This window comes from Styela clava, chromosome 6 (assembly GCF_964204865.1).
Source record: "Styela clava chromosome 6, kaStyClav1.hap1.2, whole genome shotgun sequence".
Classification (NCBI taxonomy): domain Eukaryota; kingdom Metazoa; phylum Chordata; class Ascidiacea; order Stolidobranchia; family Styelidae; genus Styela; species Styela clava.
This window is the reverse complement of record NC_135255.1, coordinates 5893587-5909337: the sequence shown is the minus strand read 5'-3', so window position 1 is coordinate 5909337 and position 15751 is coordinate 5893587. Positions and strand designations below refer to the sequence as shown.

Sequence of the window (15751 nt, the reverse complement as noted above, 5' to 3'; positions counted from 1 at the left end):
TTCAGGCTGTTTTACTGTGTCATAATATGTATCTACAAATTAAATAGAACTGTGTCCAGAATATGCTCCTTCCTGTGTCTGCTTTTTCACAGTATAGATAAATTCTCCCTGGCCCTGGAAGATCATCAATAAGAATTTTATAATGGATGAAACAGAGACTAAAGAAAATGTAATCACTGAAAACGATGGAATTCAGAATCAAATTGATTCAGGTGCTAATCTTGATTCAAAACATATTGATGAAAATAAAAAAGATTCGACAGAACTTCCAATTCAGAGCCAACATGTTACTGATTCTGCCACGGATTCAAATCAGAAAACAAATGATGATGGATTCCTCATGCCAATGATTCTGCCACCTGTTGCTAAAACTGTAAAAAAGGATGATACAAGTTCGAAAAGATCACCAGTTACTATGGCTTTTCGGTCCAAGTTTGCTGTTCCAGCAGATATTTATAAAGCTCCTAAAGCTGCAGCTTTTATTACAATGGAAAGATCTGCAAGGCCAAAGACAGGTAATGGATTAGTAATTTGTTTATTGGAAATACAATGCTTGTTTCTTACCTATGTGGATTTAAAAATAAGAAGGTTTTAAGGTTTTATATACGTTAGCCTTCTTTGTGGAAAGAATTTGTATTCATCTTTCACCATTGTATTTGTCAGCTGCAAGTACTCCCCTCAATGATAGGTTTCCAAAGAAAATCAGGAACTCCCGAAGTATGTGAACCAAGAGGGCGGACACCGGAACGTAGTATGTGTACCAGGTTAGGGTTAGACCATAATTTTATTTCAATTTTTTGTCGTATTTTCGTTTTATTACGATTTCGGAAACTAGCCAAGTGACTCACATAGTATTTGTACCTGAAATTATGGCCTAACCCTAACCTGGTACACATACTACGTTCCGGTGTCTGCTATCTTGGTTTACATACTTCAAGAGCACTGAAAATCATGTATATATATCAACTTTGATAAAACCTTGACCTAACCAAATCCAAATTTAAGTATGAACTTTTCTATCAGTACCTAAACTAGCTGCTAACAAGGGGGAACTGTCACTTAATACATCTGCATATTAAAGATATTAAATAACCTTATTCAAATTGTTAAAATGCAAGACAGAATTATAAAATGTAAATAAATCTCTTTCAGTGAAGACATTCCAAATAATTGTATGTAAATGATACAATGCTCATTACTACCTGTTGTTTACCTATGAATATTTCAGCAATACATTTATATCTGTCATTAAAAATTTCATATTGAATTTGTAAATTAATCAGACGGACTGTATGGCTTAATTATGAAGGTCATATTGTTAAAAATCAGTGAAATTTACGAGGTCTTTTGTAAAATGTTTCTAGAAAAAGAGGAAAGGAATGCAGAACCTGCATCAGATGAATCAAGTAAAAAGTCATCATCTCAAAATACAACTCCTAAACCTAAACCACCTCCTGCAAAATTATCATATGAATCACCAGATTGGGGCTCAGAACCTGAAGAAAGAAAATATTCACTTGAGGTAATTGATTTGGATACTGTTCAAATAAGCTGATGTGTATTTGCAACAAATTGAGTTTGATTATAATTAGTAACTTTTGAAATGTCATTTCTAAAATGGTATATTTATTATTTAGGCAGTCCAAAATATTGTCCTATATAAATTGTTATAGCGCAGAGGTGGGCAATTGCTTTTCTGAATGGGCCAGTTACAGATACTAGACTTGTTTACTGGGCCGGAGGCTCAAAACTATGAATAAAAACAGTTTATTCACTTTTATTCACTAACGTTTATATGATATTAATCAGCACAAAGTAATAATCGGGGTCATTGTGACGTTATTTTTACGATATTTTCAATGGAAATTTATATCCATAAAAACTATAGTCATAATTTCAGCAGACACAAGTGGGCCGGATGAAACACTTCGGTAGGCCGTAATTTACCCCCTGTTAAAGCGTGATTATGACCCGATGTAAAAATTACGAAATATTTCATTCTTTGTTATTGGTGTTTAAATTCTAATTAGCGTACTCAAAAAATTTTTGAAAACTTCCACGATGGAATAGGATAGTGGTCACTAACTTTTTATTGTCATTATATCCTTTTGATGATTTCTTCATCAATGAATAAAAGAAGTTCATATTCTACAAGTGGCCCTAACTAGAAAATGACATGCACACTAGTTAGAAACCATGATGATATGGGTATTATGCGTTGGTTATATTAGTTTCAACACAAGTGTATTTTGAACCAGAATTTCAATCTTATTTTTTCCTGTTTCTGTGCTAACTGTTAAATGACACACATTGATAAATATTTTTACAGGTGCTGAAAATGGGTTCTATCATTGATAAAATAGACCTCTCGAACGGAGATTATTTTCTAGTTGGAAGATTACCTGATTGTCATATCAAGATGGAACATCCCTCAATATCAAGGTAACATTTATAGTGATTGAAATTTGGTTTTAAATGTCACATTCAGATCCAAGATTATGAGTGAGGTATATATATAGTGTTCATAAATTTATGTTTCAAACTAGGTAAAAGCACTTTGATGTGCTTCATGCAACTAATTTGAGTGTATATAAAGGTGTATTAAATGAGATGAAAAAAAACTTGAAGAACATTGATTATAATAAAATAAACCTGGTTAAGATATAGTGAGAACTTTGATTTCATAACAAATTTTAATTCTAACAGAACTTTATGATCACCCTGTATAACAAACAGTTAATCTATTAAAGTTATTAAAGTCTTGCATTATCTGTATGTTGTATCTATTCCAAAAGAGGAATACAAACATTGGTCGTGTGAAAAGAATAAGAAATAAGCCAAATGATCTAATCCTATGTGATGTAAATGATGCTTGTGCAATTTTAAACTCTGCTGTCATGTAGAATGTCAGATTCCAAATTCAGACACCTTGCAATTTGAAATACTGAATTGAACTTCTCGAGACTCTTTGTTGACCAATTCTTTACTCCTCTTCCTGATTTGAAATTCTGATCAATTTCCTGATTCCAGGGTAACAGATGGAGGGCTTTTATTCAAAAGGGTGATTTTTGAAAAAGCTGGTTTGAGAAAATGACGAAAAACTATATAATTTTGATTTCTAAACTTTGAAACCTTTTATTGAATTACTTGGTGACTATTGCTTCAAAGTGAGATTAGATACCAGCATATTGAAGAACGCATATTTCTTTGTATTATTTTCTAATGAATATTTTATCGAAATTTTAAAATTCGCCCATTTGTTTTGAGACCCTTGAAAATTTTGAATATAAAATTTTTTACACAAGCAAGCCTTTCTGCCGATTTGGGGTAGTTTAAACTTCTATTTCTAATTTTTTCAAGGGTAGTCCACCAAGTTCAATATCTGAAAAAAAAATCCGCTATCTGAGAACTATCACTATTGACTTTCAGATATCATTCAGTGTTGCAATATGGTGCTCCTACTTCAGACTGCGAAGATGTTGAATTACAAAAGGATGGATCCTATGGATTTTATGTTTATGATTTGGGTAGTACACACGGTACTATGATAAATAAACAGAACATTTTACCAAAAATTTACTACAGAATCAAAGTTGGACATGTTGTGAAGTTTGGCGGGAGTACCAGGTTATTTATATTACAGGTAAATGAAAATTATTGAACTAAATTAAGTAACTGTAATTCAAAGCATGTCATTTTCAGAATTAAAATTCAATTAGGCCTGGCCTAAAAAATTTTACTCTGCAACATAAAAAAATTGCTTGTAGTGTCTATAGACTAGTCTCCTTTAATTTTCAAGTAGTAAAACAAATGAGTGTGCCAAAACTAAGAAATATACTTTGTTTTACTATGTATTGAAGCTACAATGAAAAAAAGTTGGTTCTAATACAAATTCCTTTTTGCTGATTTTTAATTCAGGAATAATTCACAATATTTTCGTTTGATCTAGTTATTTTGACATCTAATAGGAATGGTACAATCGCGCTTTTTCGCGCCAAAAAATGTACGCACCACGTCTGCTAAGTACCGTAACGCCGTGTCAGAATACCGCTCATAAAAACGACTTCGGACTGCCTGCTGTTGTTTGGAATTCCATGAAATTTTGACATAACTTAGATAAAATGCGCAACTATGATTCGGTATTTGAATTTTTTCATTAGCGCATAAATTTTCCAACATTCGGGCTTTTAAAAATTACGCTAACGGTATACGTACTGCAAATTAAGGATATTGTCTATGGACACCAATAAACTATATATGGACGCATGTATGTCATTCCTAACTTGATACTTACCAATTTTTATGAAGTTTGTTCAATCAGAACATCGTTAATTATTACCCGCAACGAGGCACTGTCAAACTAATATGCTCAACTCCAGGGTTGATTTGCGACGATCTTCCGACGGCCTCAATGATCGTTGCCAGAATAAAATCCTGACGTAATCTCAATTTTCTTAGATGTGACGCACATCGAAAGATTAAGGATTGATATGTGGTATTTTTTTTCATATTTATTAAAGTTCTTATTGAAAAAAATCAATTCGCATACGTTTACGAAACGGTACAAATTAATTCAAGGCACGAGAAGTATGATCTTAGCACGCGTCTGTCAACGTGCATCAGTCATCGACTGAATGCCGACATTTTCCCTCGCAGCGATTTCTCTCGTTTAGCGTTTCACTAAGCGCGGTAAATATCTTACGAGTTAAGGAATATTAAATGATAATTAATCGTTCATTAAGGTCGGATATGAAAAACGCTAAATCAGTTAATTGCCGCGTAGGCGGGGACTTGTGTAGTGGGAAAGTCGTTGCAGACCAGAGGTTATGTAAAGTTTAGAAACTTTCTCGTACATAATTAATTGGAAAGCAGCTAATATCGTTAAAAAGAATTTGTAAACTTTTTTGTATTAGTTTCTTCTATTCACAATAACTTTTCGTTCCTAATTTTTTTCGATTACCTTCAAAAATAGCCGAGATACATTCTGTTGTATATCGGTCTGACATTCTTGCGGTCACAGTTTTTGAGTCGGCGCAATACAATCCTTATGAAAAAAATTGGCCTATCGGGCGGTACTTAAATGCCGATATCTCAGTTAATTCTTGACCGTTTTTCGCAAACTTGGTATTGTTTTCTTATTTTCACTTAGATCTATCCACTGGTGCAGTTTTGATTTAAATCGGATGAACTTTAATTTTTTTGTAACATACCTACACTCAATGGCGAAATTTGAAACAGCTTTAGATATATATTTTTCAATCCATTGCTCAAAAATAATATCACTTAATTGTTGACTAATGCAGGGGCCTCAAGAAGATGAGGAAATGGAATCAACGCAAAGTGCTACCGAATTGAGAGAGTTCAATAAGTTAGTAAAAATATATTTTTATTACTCTCATTTCGATAGAATCTGATATTAAAAATATATTAAAGTAACCATTCTGTGCTTTTTGAAAGACCGTCCATATTCTTTTCACTTCAGTATTGCCTGCACATTTTATTATTACACCTTAGGTAAGGTGGCAGACATAAAATTTTAACTCAACAACTCTGTATTGTAAAACCAATATGCCATGTATTGTAAAACCAATATGCCAGCCATTAACTATCTTGGGAAACGTTATTTAATTAAGTTTAGTCAGAACATTTATGAACTTGACTGATACAAATTACTGTGAAATATCAGAGATTTGGCCTTATTTTTACACATTTCTCTTCAAGTAGAATTATCACGGGCATAGACATGAAATTTCTAATTGCCAAGTTAGACCGTAACGGCTAGCGGGTCCATCCGGACTTCGGAAACGTGGGTTTCCAAGAGTCTTGAGGATTTATAAAGGGTTCCAAACTATGTAAAATTGCTTTTTTTACATTTCTCACCCCTCCTGGCTGCGGCCCTGACCATTATGTTCTTATTCATATTTTTTATTGTCAATGCAAGAAATTCAATATTTTCGATGAATAATTGCTCAATGATTTGTTTCAGGAATAAAATAAAGAAAAAGAAAGATTTGGAACGAATGATGTTGGGTGAAGATAGTAGTAGTGATGAAGATGATGAAAAGAAAAATCGTAATCAAAGAAATACAGAGAGCACAGGAGTGACTTGGGGAATGTGTAAGATTGCTGTTCCATTTTCCTCAAATATTCATTATTAACGTTAGCGTATATCCTCGCATATAAGCCGAGTTTAAAACTCAAAAAAGTTGCCAAATTAGGAGGTCGGCTTATATGGACACGACTCTGATTGTACTAAAAATTTAGCTTGTCGGTATAGGCACATAACACTGATCGCACTAAAAGGTCGGTAAAACATAACAATAGTCAGGGGCGCAACCAGCATTTTCAAAAAGGGGGTTTCAAAATCTGAATCGGAAATTTCCACCCAATGCCTTCTGAAACGGTTGCCTTGATTGCACGTTTGTTATAATAGCTCATAATGACTTTTTCTGTTGCGTAATATTTTAATCTACTATTATCAAGAGACTATAGTAGAGTTTAATAATCTGCTCCACAACCATATAGGATTCTGATTTATATTAATACTTACAGTGGAAGATGCAGTGGAGAGCAGCAGTGATGAAGAGGAAGAGGAAGAAATTGAAGGAGATGAGAAAGCAGATCATCCTGATGCTATCCTGGTTCATGTTAAAAAAGATCCATTTTATATGAAAGATCCTGTCAAAGCATTGACTACTCTTTATGAACGAGAAAGTGAGTTTATCAGCTTATTATATTTATTAGATAGGAATAAGGATTGGTATATGGTCCCAATTGCAATTTAAATAGCCTTCTCCATAAAGGCCTATAATTGTGCTTCACCATATTCATATTAGTCACTCTGGTACTCCTGTGGTATGTGTACCAGGTTAGGTTCAGGCCATAATTTTATTCCCATTTTCTTTATTTTAGTTCTATTACGAGTTCGGGGATGTATGTGTTATTCAAGGGAATATACCCCATATAGGTTTGAGTCCCTTTACACAACTTGATGTAAAGTAGGTGAATGAAATTAATTACCCCATATTGGTACACACACACACTTCTGGAGCGCCGTTACTTTTAATGACCATAGCATAATATAAATATAATCATTATCGTTTTCACTTATTCAGATTTTAATTGTGGATTCACATTACCTATTTATCTTCTCATTATAATGGGCCATTTTTTGTTTTTGACACGGATTCTCAGATTTTGCAAGCTCAACGTTGAATAACAACGAAAACTTGTATACACATTTGATAATATGTGGAATATCTACAACAGGGTGGTCCAAGGTTGTCGGCTCCGCGGGCCACAAAATTATTTTTGCATTGTTCGCGGGCCACAATAATGCCAAGAATAGGTAAACAGTGCAATACAAAACAAACACTTTTATTGTGCAATCACATAGTTATCAGGCATAGCCATTCTAGGCTAATAGAATCCGCATTCAATTTTTAATTTTCTATGATATTGTTAGCATAATTATATTCTCAACCAAAAAGTTAGAAAGCCAGATAAAAATTTAGACTGCCAAGCACATCATTCAACTTTGCTAGTTTCCCCAGCTAGCCATAAAACTATTCAATGACATTAGTGATGACAATATGTCAAAAGATTTTTCTGATTAATTTTATGACGAAACAACACGAAATGTGATTTTTTGATTACTCTTCGAATTTTAACGCTGGTCACAGATAATGGAGCGACAGGCCACATGTGGCCCGCGGGCCTGGGTTTGGGCCACCCTGATCTACAACATCGCCACAGTAGAACCAAATTGTCTAACTTTGTGAGGTTTTGAAAAAATCCTTATTTTTGAAATAGTTTGGTTCTAAAAGCCAAACCCAAGAATAGACATAGGGCACTACCAAAAGACAAAACTAAAACTGGTGCAGCTTTGGAACTAATACGTGGTAAATAATGAGAGATATTCAGAAAAAGTTCATTTCTAAAAAATGTGACATTTGGTTTTACTGTGAAAAAGTTAATTTTCAGTGAAATAAATGATCACTCCAGAAGTATGTGTACCAATATGAAGATAACTAATCTTGTTCGCCCACTTTTCATGAAGTTGTGTAAAGGGACTGAAACCTATGGGGTATGGTATATTCACCTGGCTAACACAGACAGTCCCCAAACTCATAATAGAACTAAAATAAGGAAAATCGGAATAATTATGGCCTAACCCCAACCTGGTACCACACACTACTGGGAGTACTATTGAATGTATGCCATGAAATATAACTTTTTTTGAATGTTGTTTAGATTTTCAAAAACAGGTCTAAAGGAGGAAATTACCCGAAAATATTTGAGTTGAAAAAATTTTAGTAGGTTACACTCAATTTTACATTTTTTTTATAGAGATGGAACTTGATTTTGAATGCAGTGAGCGACGTTCAGGTCACTGGCATGTTAGTTTATGTTTGCCTATCGATGGAACCGGTGGAAAACCAGTTTATGCAGAAGTTAATGCAACTGGAAAAAAGAAAGATGCAATAAGACAATGTGCATTAGAAGCATGTCGAACTTTGGAACGGCATGGATTATTTCATCATAAAGGTGTGAATATGGTTGGTATATTTTGTACCTCAGAAGGACGTTAGTAGTTCCATGCTACGGAATTCTCTATCAAAACTTATTTATTTAGATTTCCAGTTATCTGAACTTTTCGATCATACAACCAAATTTACTACTACCAATTTTAACTGCCAACTTTAACTACTTTCCACGCCTTTCATACTGAAATAGACATACAGAACAATGTGTAAATAGCAATTGTATTTTTTGGAAGGACCGGAATCTCTTCCAGTTCAACATTGCCTACCCAAAAACCTAACACAAGAATAGACACTCACTCTACTAATTACTGTATAGTTAAAAAACTCATTGTGATATTATAATGTTTATGAAAATTTCCATATTTCTCGACCTCTATTGGGTTACATACTAATTGACTATCCAAATCAATGCGATTTACTGGTTATCTATTCGCAAACAGGTATAAAAAGTATAAACATTATTCAAACAACAGTGCTTTGTATTCGAGCATCAAATAGTTCAAATGTCGAAATTTAACAAATTTTCTAAATCCAATACAATCATTTGACCGGATCGTCCGGATGTCAAGATTTTACAGGTTCTTTTACTTCAAAGCTCGTCTTGACACAGTGTCGCATATTATTAAGGTTAGAAATACGCTCGCCATCGCATTACCCTGTTGGGGATAATTTTGTGCAAGAGGATTTGCTGGTTCACATAACCGCTTGTCGGTAACCGCAAGTCCATGCATCTGAAACAAATTTTTAAAGTGACTCCAAAGTATATTTAATAAATGTTTTTATCAAACAGCAATAAATGTCCAAAGCAATAACCAAAGTAACACGTACAGATATAAGCAACACCAACTAAGCTGTGCACCAGACTCCTGAGTGCACATGGCCAAATCACCTTTACAGGTGGTTGGTCATGGTCAGTCACCTGAAACTGATGACATCAAAGGTCATGCTCAACCATCTGGGAAAATGCTAGTTGCCAGAAATACAGTTAACACAAATAACTGGCTGACTAATCCCATACCCAACATGCGCTGGTAACCGGACAAGATGCCATGGGTTGCCATATGATTAGGCTGTCTTATAGACTTTCCTCTTCCCCAGTATGAATATGTCAGTCCTATCCTATCCTTAATTTCTTTTAACAGACCAGCCTGTCAAAAATTGTTCGACCATTTTATGCATGTCTGAAGTCTGTCGTGTGTTGAAGTACACAATATATCACTTATTATATGTCATTGGAATCACTTTTAAATGGCATAAAGTACCCATGCATAGATTGTGGCACTGGAAATGACTGTGGCCTCAAAAGGAAACACCAACAAACCTCATAGGTTGAAAGGCTAATAAAGAAACTTTTCAACCTATGTGATGCATTGTATATTTTTGTAATCAGGACACCATAAAGAAAGAGCGAAAAAATGGGAAGAAGATGATTTTTATGACAGTGATGAAGATGAATATAATGATAGAACTGGTGAACTAGAACAAAAACGAAATTTGAGAATGAAGAGACTCAAGAAATCTTCTATGATACCTAAAACTGTTGAAACATATGAATCATTGGTAAGAATGTAAGAATGCATGAGTTTATGATCAATTGTTTTCGCTCAAGAAATGTGTGTACCAATATAGAGGTAACTAATTTTGTTCGCCTACTTTACATCAAGTTGTGTAAAGTGACGGAAATCTTTGGGCAGAGGGTATATTCACTTGGCTAACACAGACAGTCCCCGAACTCGTAATAGAACTGAAATAAGGAAAATCGGAATTAAAGTATGGCCTAACTCTAACCTGGTACACATACTACCGGAGTACCAAATAACCAATGTATTCCCTTTTTTTACTTTGCTAGAAGTTAAGTCTATTTTATGCCTGACATCACATTTGAACTGATACTAATAAAAAAAAATTTTAATGGAAATTTCCAAAACTTTTCTGAAATTATAATTTTAGAATATCGAATATTACATTTTGAATGCATTCGAATATTCGATTCGTTTTGAACATCCCTGATCTCTGTGTTGCCGTCATACATTTAAAATGTTGGGTTTTGGCCTTTTGGGTTCATTCATATAGGGGTTCTTTGTTATTTAATTAGATAATTTAACAGTTTAGTTTGTAGCCTCAGTAAATTTAGCTAACTATGTCTAGCAAAGCATTGTTGAAAGAGAAGTTCAAAGCTTCTTATTAAAATTCATTTTGATATTGCAGGTAGATAAAATTACACAACTTGACAATGAAGTCAAAGATATTGAAGCAAAGTTACAGAAGGATAAAGAAGGTGAAATTTTGTTGCTTTTACACATTTTACAATGAAATCATACAGAAATTTTTTTCGGCCTGGAACAATTATTTTTAATCCATGTGATAAAAGAACTTCTCCCGCCAACTAGTGGGTTGTAGTGCACCAATTTTGATAACCAATATTCTAAAAACAATTGTGGGTATTAAATTACTAATTAATAATCTTGAATACTGCAAGCTATGATCTTGTTGGGCATTATCATGTGAATTTTATTTTTCTTTCCTGAATGATTTGACTCAGAAAATATAAATGTGACTATGTAATCATGACACTCGAGCGTAACAAAAATTTGTCTCCTAACATGGAGGTTATCATCACTCAGCATGCTGATGTTAACTGGCACTGGAAACAATTAAAACCTTAATAATTAATTTAAACCAAAATACAGTTGATTCCAAGCCCACAAAGTTTGGTTATCGTTGAACATATGCTGTAGCCTACATGTGGAAAATTTTTATTGCTGTTCTTTTTGTGTTTGTGGAAAATCACTTTTTATTTTAACAAAAGGAACGATTGATTTTTAATTTCAGTACTTGAAGGTAGCATTCAGTATTATTCTTTTAACATTCAATTGAATTTTGCCGATATTTTAGTGACAATATTATTCTTCTGATATTTGTGCCTGTTTGTTTGATCATTGCTTTCTTGTTATAACAGCCACAAAAATGAATGCTGACTCTGTGGATCCGCTTGATGCCTTCATGCAACAAGTTAAGTCAGGTAAAGCGTTGGACACAACAACAAGAGCAAAATTAAAACGACGACTGTTTGAAGCAAAAAAAGAATATATGAGGGTGTCTAAACTTGCAGATCTAGCCAGGCCATCTTCTATGCCACCTTTAGCTAGGTAAGTTTATAAGCATACAACAGCTAAAGAAGTTGAGAATTTATAATAAATCTGAAGTTTGCTTACTGAGTATCTGAGTTCTACTTACTTATTGAATTCTATTATTGGGGTGCTTTGCTTATAAATCCAAATCTTACCCATGGTGTAATTAAATTATGTATGCTATATGCTATGCTAGAAAGATGTCCGTTTATTATGGAGCAAAAGTAGTAAAATATGCGAAAACAAGTGGCAATCAATTTTTACTATATTTCGAAGAGACAATTGGATTTCACCAGATTATGAATTAAAATTTGAGTGCGATGGGTCCATGATTTTTAAGACTCAAGATTTCTGAATAGCAATGAAATAAAAGTATACAATAACAAAAAATAGACCTGTGCCTTATATTTACTATACTTTATTTGCTTTAGTTCATTTGTCAAGACATATTCATTCATTGGTAAAATGAAGGGGAAAAAAAAAACTACGTTGAATGTGAGTCGAATAAAGTTATTTCTTGAGTGTTCTTATTTTCGATGCTCTTGGCCTTGGGGGTCTATACCACCAATTGATGATTATTTTTTGATTTCAAGTTGTTTGTACAATCACGCCTTCCAACTCTATCAATAAGGCACAGTTTTGGACTGTTTATATTTATGATGCTGTGCAATCGGACTTCATTTCAGTAATAAAGTTTTTTTTTATCCTTGGGTGCCCATATGTTATATCTCGCAAACATAAACAATTTGTGCACAAGTAAAGATAGCTTTATAGAAGTTCATATCATTTATATTTTTCAAATATCATTAGATGTAAATTTTTCAACCCAAATAATTTTTTGATAATTTATCCCATTAATTTTTCTTGTTTTTATCAGCGGTTGTGCATCGTGCTAAGCGTTATGAATATCCTCGTCTCCGTTCCTCTGGTTACCCTGTGTGGTTTCGCACGTTTGAATTCCGTGAATTTATGGACTCTTTTCTGCTGCAGGGTGGTTCTCATATCCACTGGTTTGTTTCCAGCACAATAAAATCCATGTATCTGAAATAACAAACTGGCTAACCAATCCCATACTAGACATGGACTGGTAACCAAACGAGAAGCATGGTACCTTGGGATAAATATGAATATTCTATCCTATTTTCATAGCCATTTTCACAAAGTCTACATCAGACATGCCACACAGTATGAGTCACTTGTCCGCGCTTCTTTCATTCATACATGCTGTATTAACTTTTTCAGGTTAGACCAATCCACGAACCAGAGGTTTTAGAAGAAGGAAGTAAAGACGAAAAAGATATTGTGGAAGAAAATGAAGACATAGAAGAGAACAAAAATCATCACAGTACATCTGTACAAACCAAAACAGTTAAATTGTTGGATATTAAACCTGAAACTGATGTGAAGCCAACATTGCAAACTTTGCCAGTAAAACATGTTTCAACAACGAACAACGCAGATGGTACTTCTGAAAACTCTCCATGTAATAATGGTTTAGTCAAGGTTGAGAAAAAAGAAACTGATAATGTCGAAAAGCTTGTGGAATTCAAATCTCAATCGACAGCTGTTGATGACAGTATACAAGATAAAAAAACGCATGTTGCAATTTGCAAATCACCAAAAAGAAAACTTCTCGGTCCAACGTTACCACCGGAATTAAAACAACAATTGATAGCTGAACAAGGTATTTTGTTTGCATAAAACTTATATTTAAAATGAAATTTGTGTGTTTGGCGTTAGCTCACTGGCATTTTGTTATGGCCAGTTCTTTCAAAATACATAATTTACTCATTTGCTGCAAATTTGTTATTTAGAGATAATACAGAATACTTTCAAATAGTCTTTATGAATTGTTGTCAGACGACATTCTTTCAAGATTCTCTCTTTAATTCTTAGGAACAAAAATGTTGAGGGCATAAATTCTTCTTACATAAAATTCTGACTCGTGTTAAATTGGTTCAAATTTATTGTATTCATTCAACATAGACAAACTGTTAATTTTTACAGAAAAGTCTTCTGAAAGAGACATTGAAGAGGATGAAGGAGCTCCAAAACCAAAACGTAAAAGACAAAGAATCAGGAAGGTTCGAATTTTATTTGTTAAAACATCTACTGATTATTTCATGTTCACGATGAGCTAGATATGTAGAAATTCAGCGGGGTCTCAAAAAATTTTAATCTATTCGTTTTAATGAAATCAACCTTGGATCTTCGACAAAGTTTTGAGTAATGTTTCTTTTCGGGTTTATCTATGTTGGTGTTATTGTGGGATTACCGGATTTTGCAACGAACATATTTAATAATAGTTTTATACTTTTCAGGCGAAGCCGTCATCCAAAGTTGAATACTCAGATGATCCCAATTACAGTGCATGGCTACCACCTGAAGGTATGAATTTTAGTTTTAAATGAAGCACTTACAGGATGAAAAAAATTTCAAAATTGTTCTTTCAGCATTAAATCAACCATGAATGTCTGTATGCCTTCAGGTAACTCGAAATGAAATGCTTGAGGAATTGATAGTCATTATGTCCATTGTCCAGGTCCATCGCATAATATTTTATGATTCAAGTACAGCCTTTCCTAACACACTTGCCTAATTTTTCAGGTCAAACTGGTGATGGAAAAACAAGTTTAAATGAAAAACTCGGATACTGAGATTTGAACAGAAGATTCCAGTAGAAAAATGTTCCACATCCAGGATGAGGCAATGTGTCTTGAGCGCTTGCAAATGTATGACCTTCAAAGATTTGCTGAGTCACGAATAACTGTCATCAGGCTGTTTTTTTTTTTATTTGCAGCTGGACTGCTTATTATCAGAAAGCAGAATATGATACTTAGTACATTAATAAATGGATATTCATACATTGAAAACAATGTAGCTATTTCTATATCATTCCTGGACTAGTAAACCTGGATATCAGGGGCTTGGTTGGAAATCAGAATAGCTACTACAGCTTTGGAGTCACAGTATATTCAAACACTGCAGCTTCATGTTTCCAGTCAAAATTATGGATTAGACCACTGCCATGAAGTATAAGCCCAAATCAAGTTTTGCTTCAATGCGACTAAATGTAAAAAATATTTATTAAGAGCTGGAGCCACTGAAATTTCTGGTAGCGCCAGCTTCATATATTCTGGTAAACTTGGCTCTTGCTTCCTGGCCACTGTAGACCCTATGTTATCAAGAACATACAATGGGCTGTCTATGATAAAACTATGAGAATTTTTTTCTTTTGATGAGTAGTCATGTTCCAAAATTCAGGTATACATTTGATCTAGACGTGGTATTGATAAATCATATCATGCAGAGATATTCATGTGCAGGATGTTTTGTTCAAGCTGTTTTCTCTTTGGCAGAGTGTGGATTTAGAGTCGATCAAATGGCGCATCCCTAGTTCAAGTAGTATTATTCTCTGGAAATTAACTTTTTATTCATGACTCTTCTAGAAATGAAATAGTTTATTTTGACTCCTATGAATATGATACAATACAATGCAAGATAGAATTTATCGGGACTGAAATACACGAGAAGTGCACCAGAGTGTATTGGTTAAGAGTTACATGCTTGATAAAAACAAATACATCTTGTATTGTCCACACCATAATGGATTTAGTTTGAGTGAGTCGCAACGTCGGCAATCCGACCTTAACCCTATTTTAGTTCTGTACTAAACTCACATTCATGATCATTTAGGAAACAACCCTATAGTTCAGATACTATCTGGAGTTTATTCGACAAGTGAACACTTTTTGATTAAGATCAGGGTATAATATATGTTTGTTAGTCTCATTATAATGTAGATCAGGGGGATGCAACATACGCCTCGCGTACCGCTGTCTGGCCCACAGAGCCTGCTTACGTGACCCGTGAGGAACTTCTTTATTTCATCTGTAAAAGCACCGTCGTTGTTCTCGACGATATGTTACGTGACACAGTCAACGTTTCTACGAAGTAACTTTAGCGAGGAGAAAGTGACTGATTGGATTGTACCGTCTATTTGGAACGTAAAAACAAGCGTATTCATTGGATTTAAGTCAAAGCGAAGCGCATATATATATATAGGGAAGTGCA

The 15751-nt window shown here is 34.0% G+C and overlaps 1 protein-coding gene across 1 annotated transcript; it reads left to right on the top strand.

Moving 5' to 3' along the window:
* Nucleotides 1–142: 142 nt before the first annotated feature.
* Nucleotides 143–14553, top strand: LOC120331176 (kanadaptin-like). Its single transcript, XM_039398235.2, has 16 exons — nt 143–515; nt 1365–1522; nt 2330–2442; nt 3430–3643; nt 5304–5368; nt 5987–6117; nt 6553–6714; nt 8350–8547; nt 9937–10106; nt 10755–10824; nt 11506–11695; nt 12109–12172; nt 12920–13361; nt 13685–13761; nt 13999–14065; nt 14285–14553. Exons 1-16 carry the CDS (start codon nt 143–145, stop codon nt 14332–14334), a joined length of 2544 nt encoding a protein of 847 aa, XP_039254169.2. The 3' UTR covers nt 14335–14553.
* Nucleotides 14554–15751: the final 1198 nt, after the last annotated feature.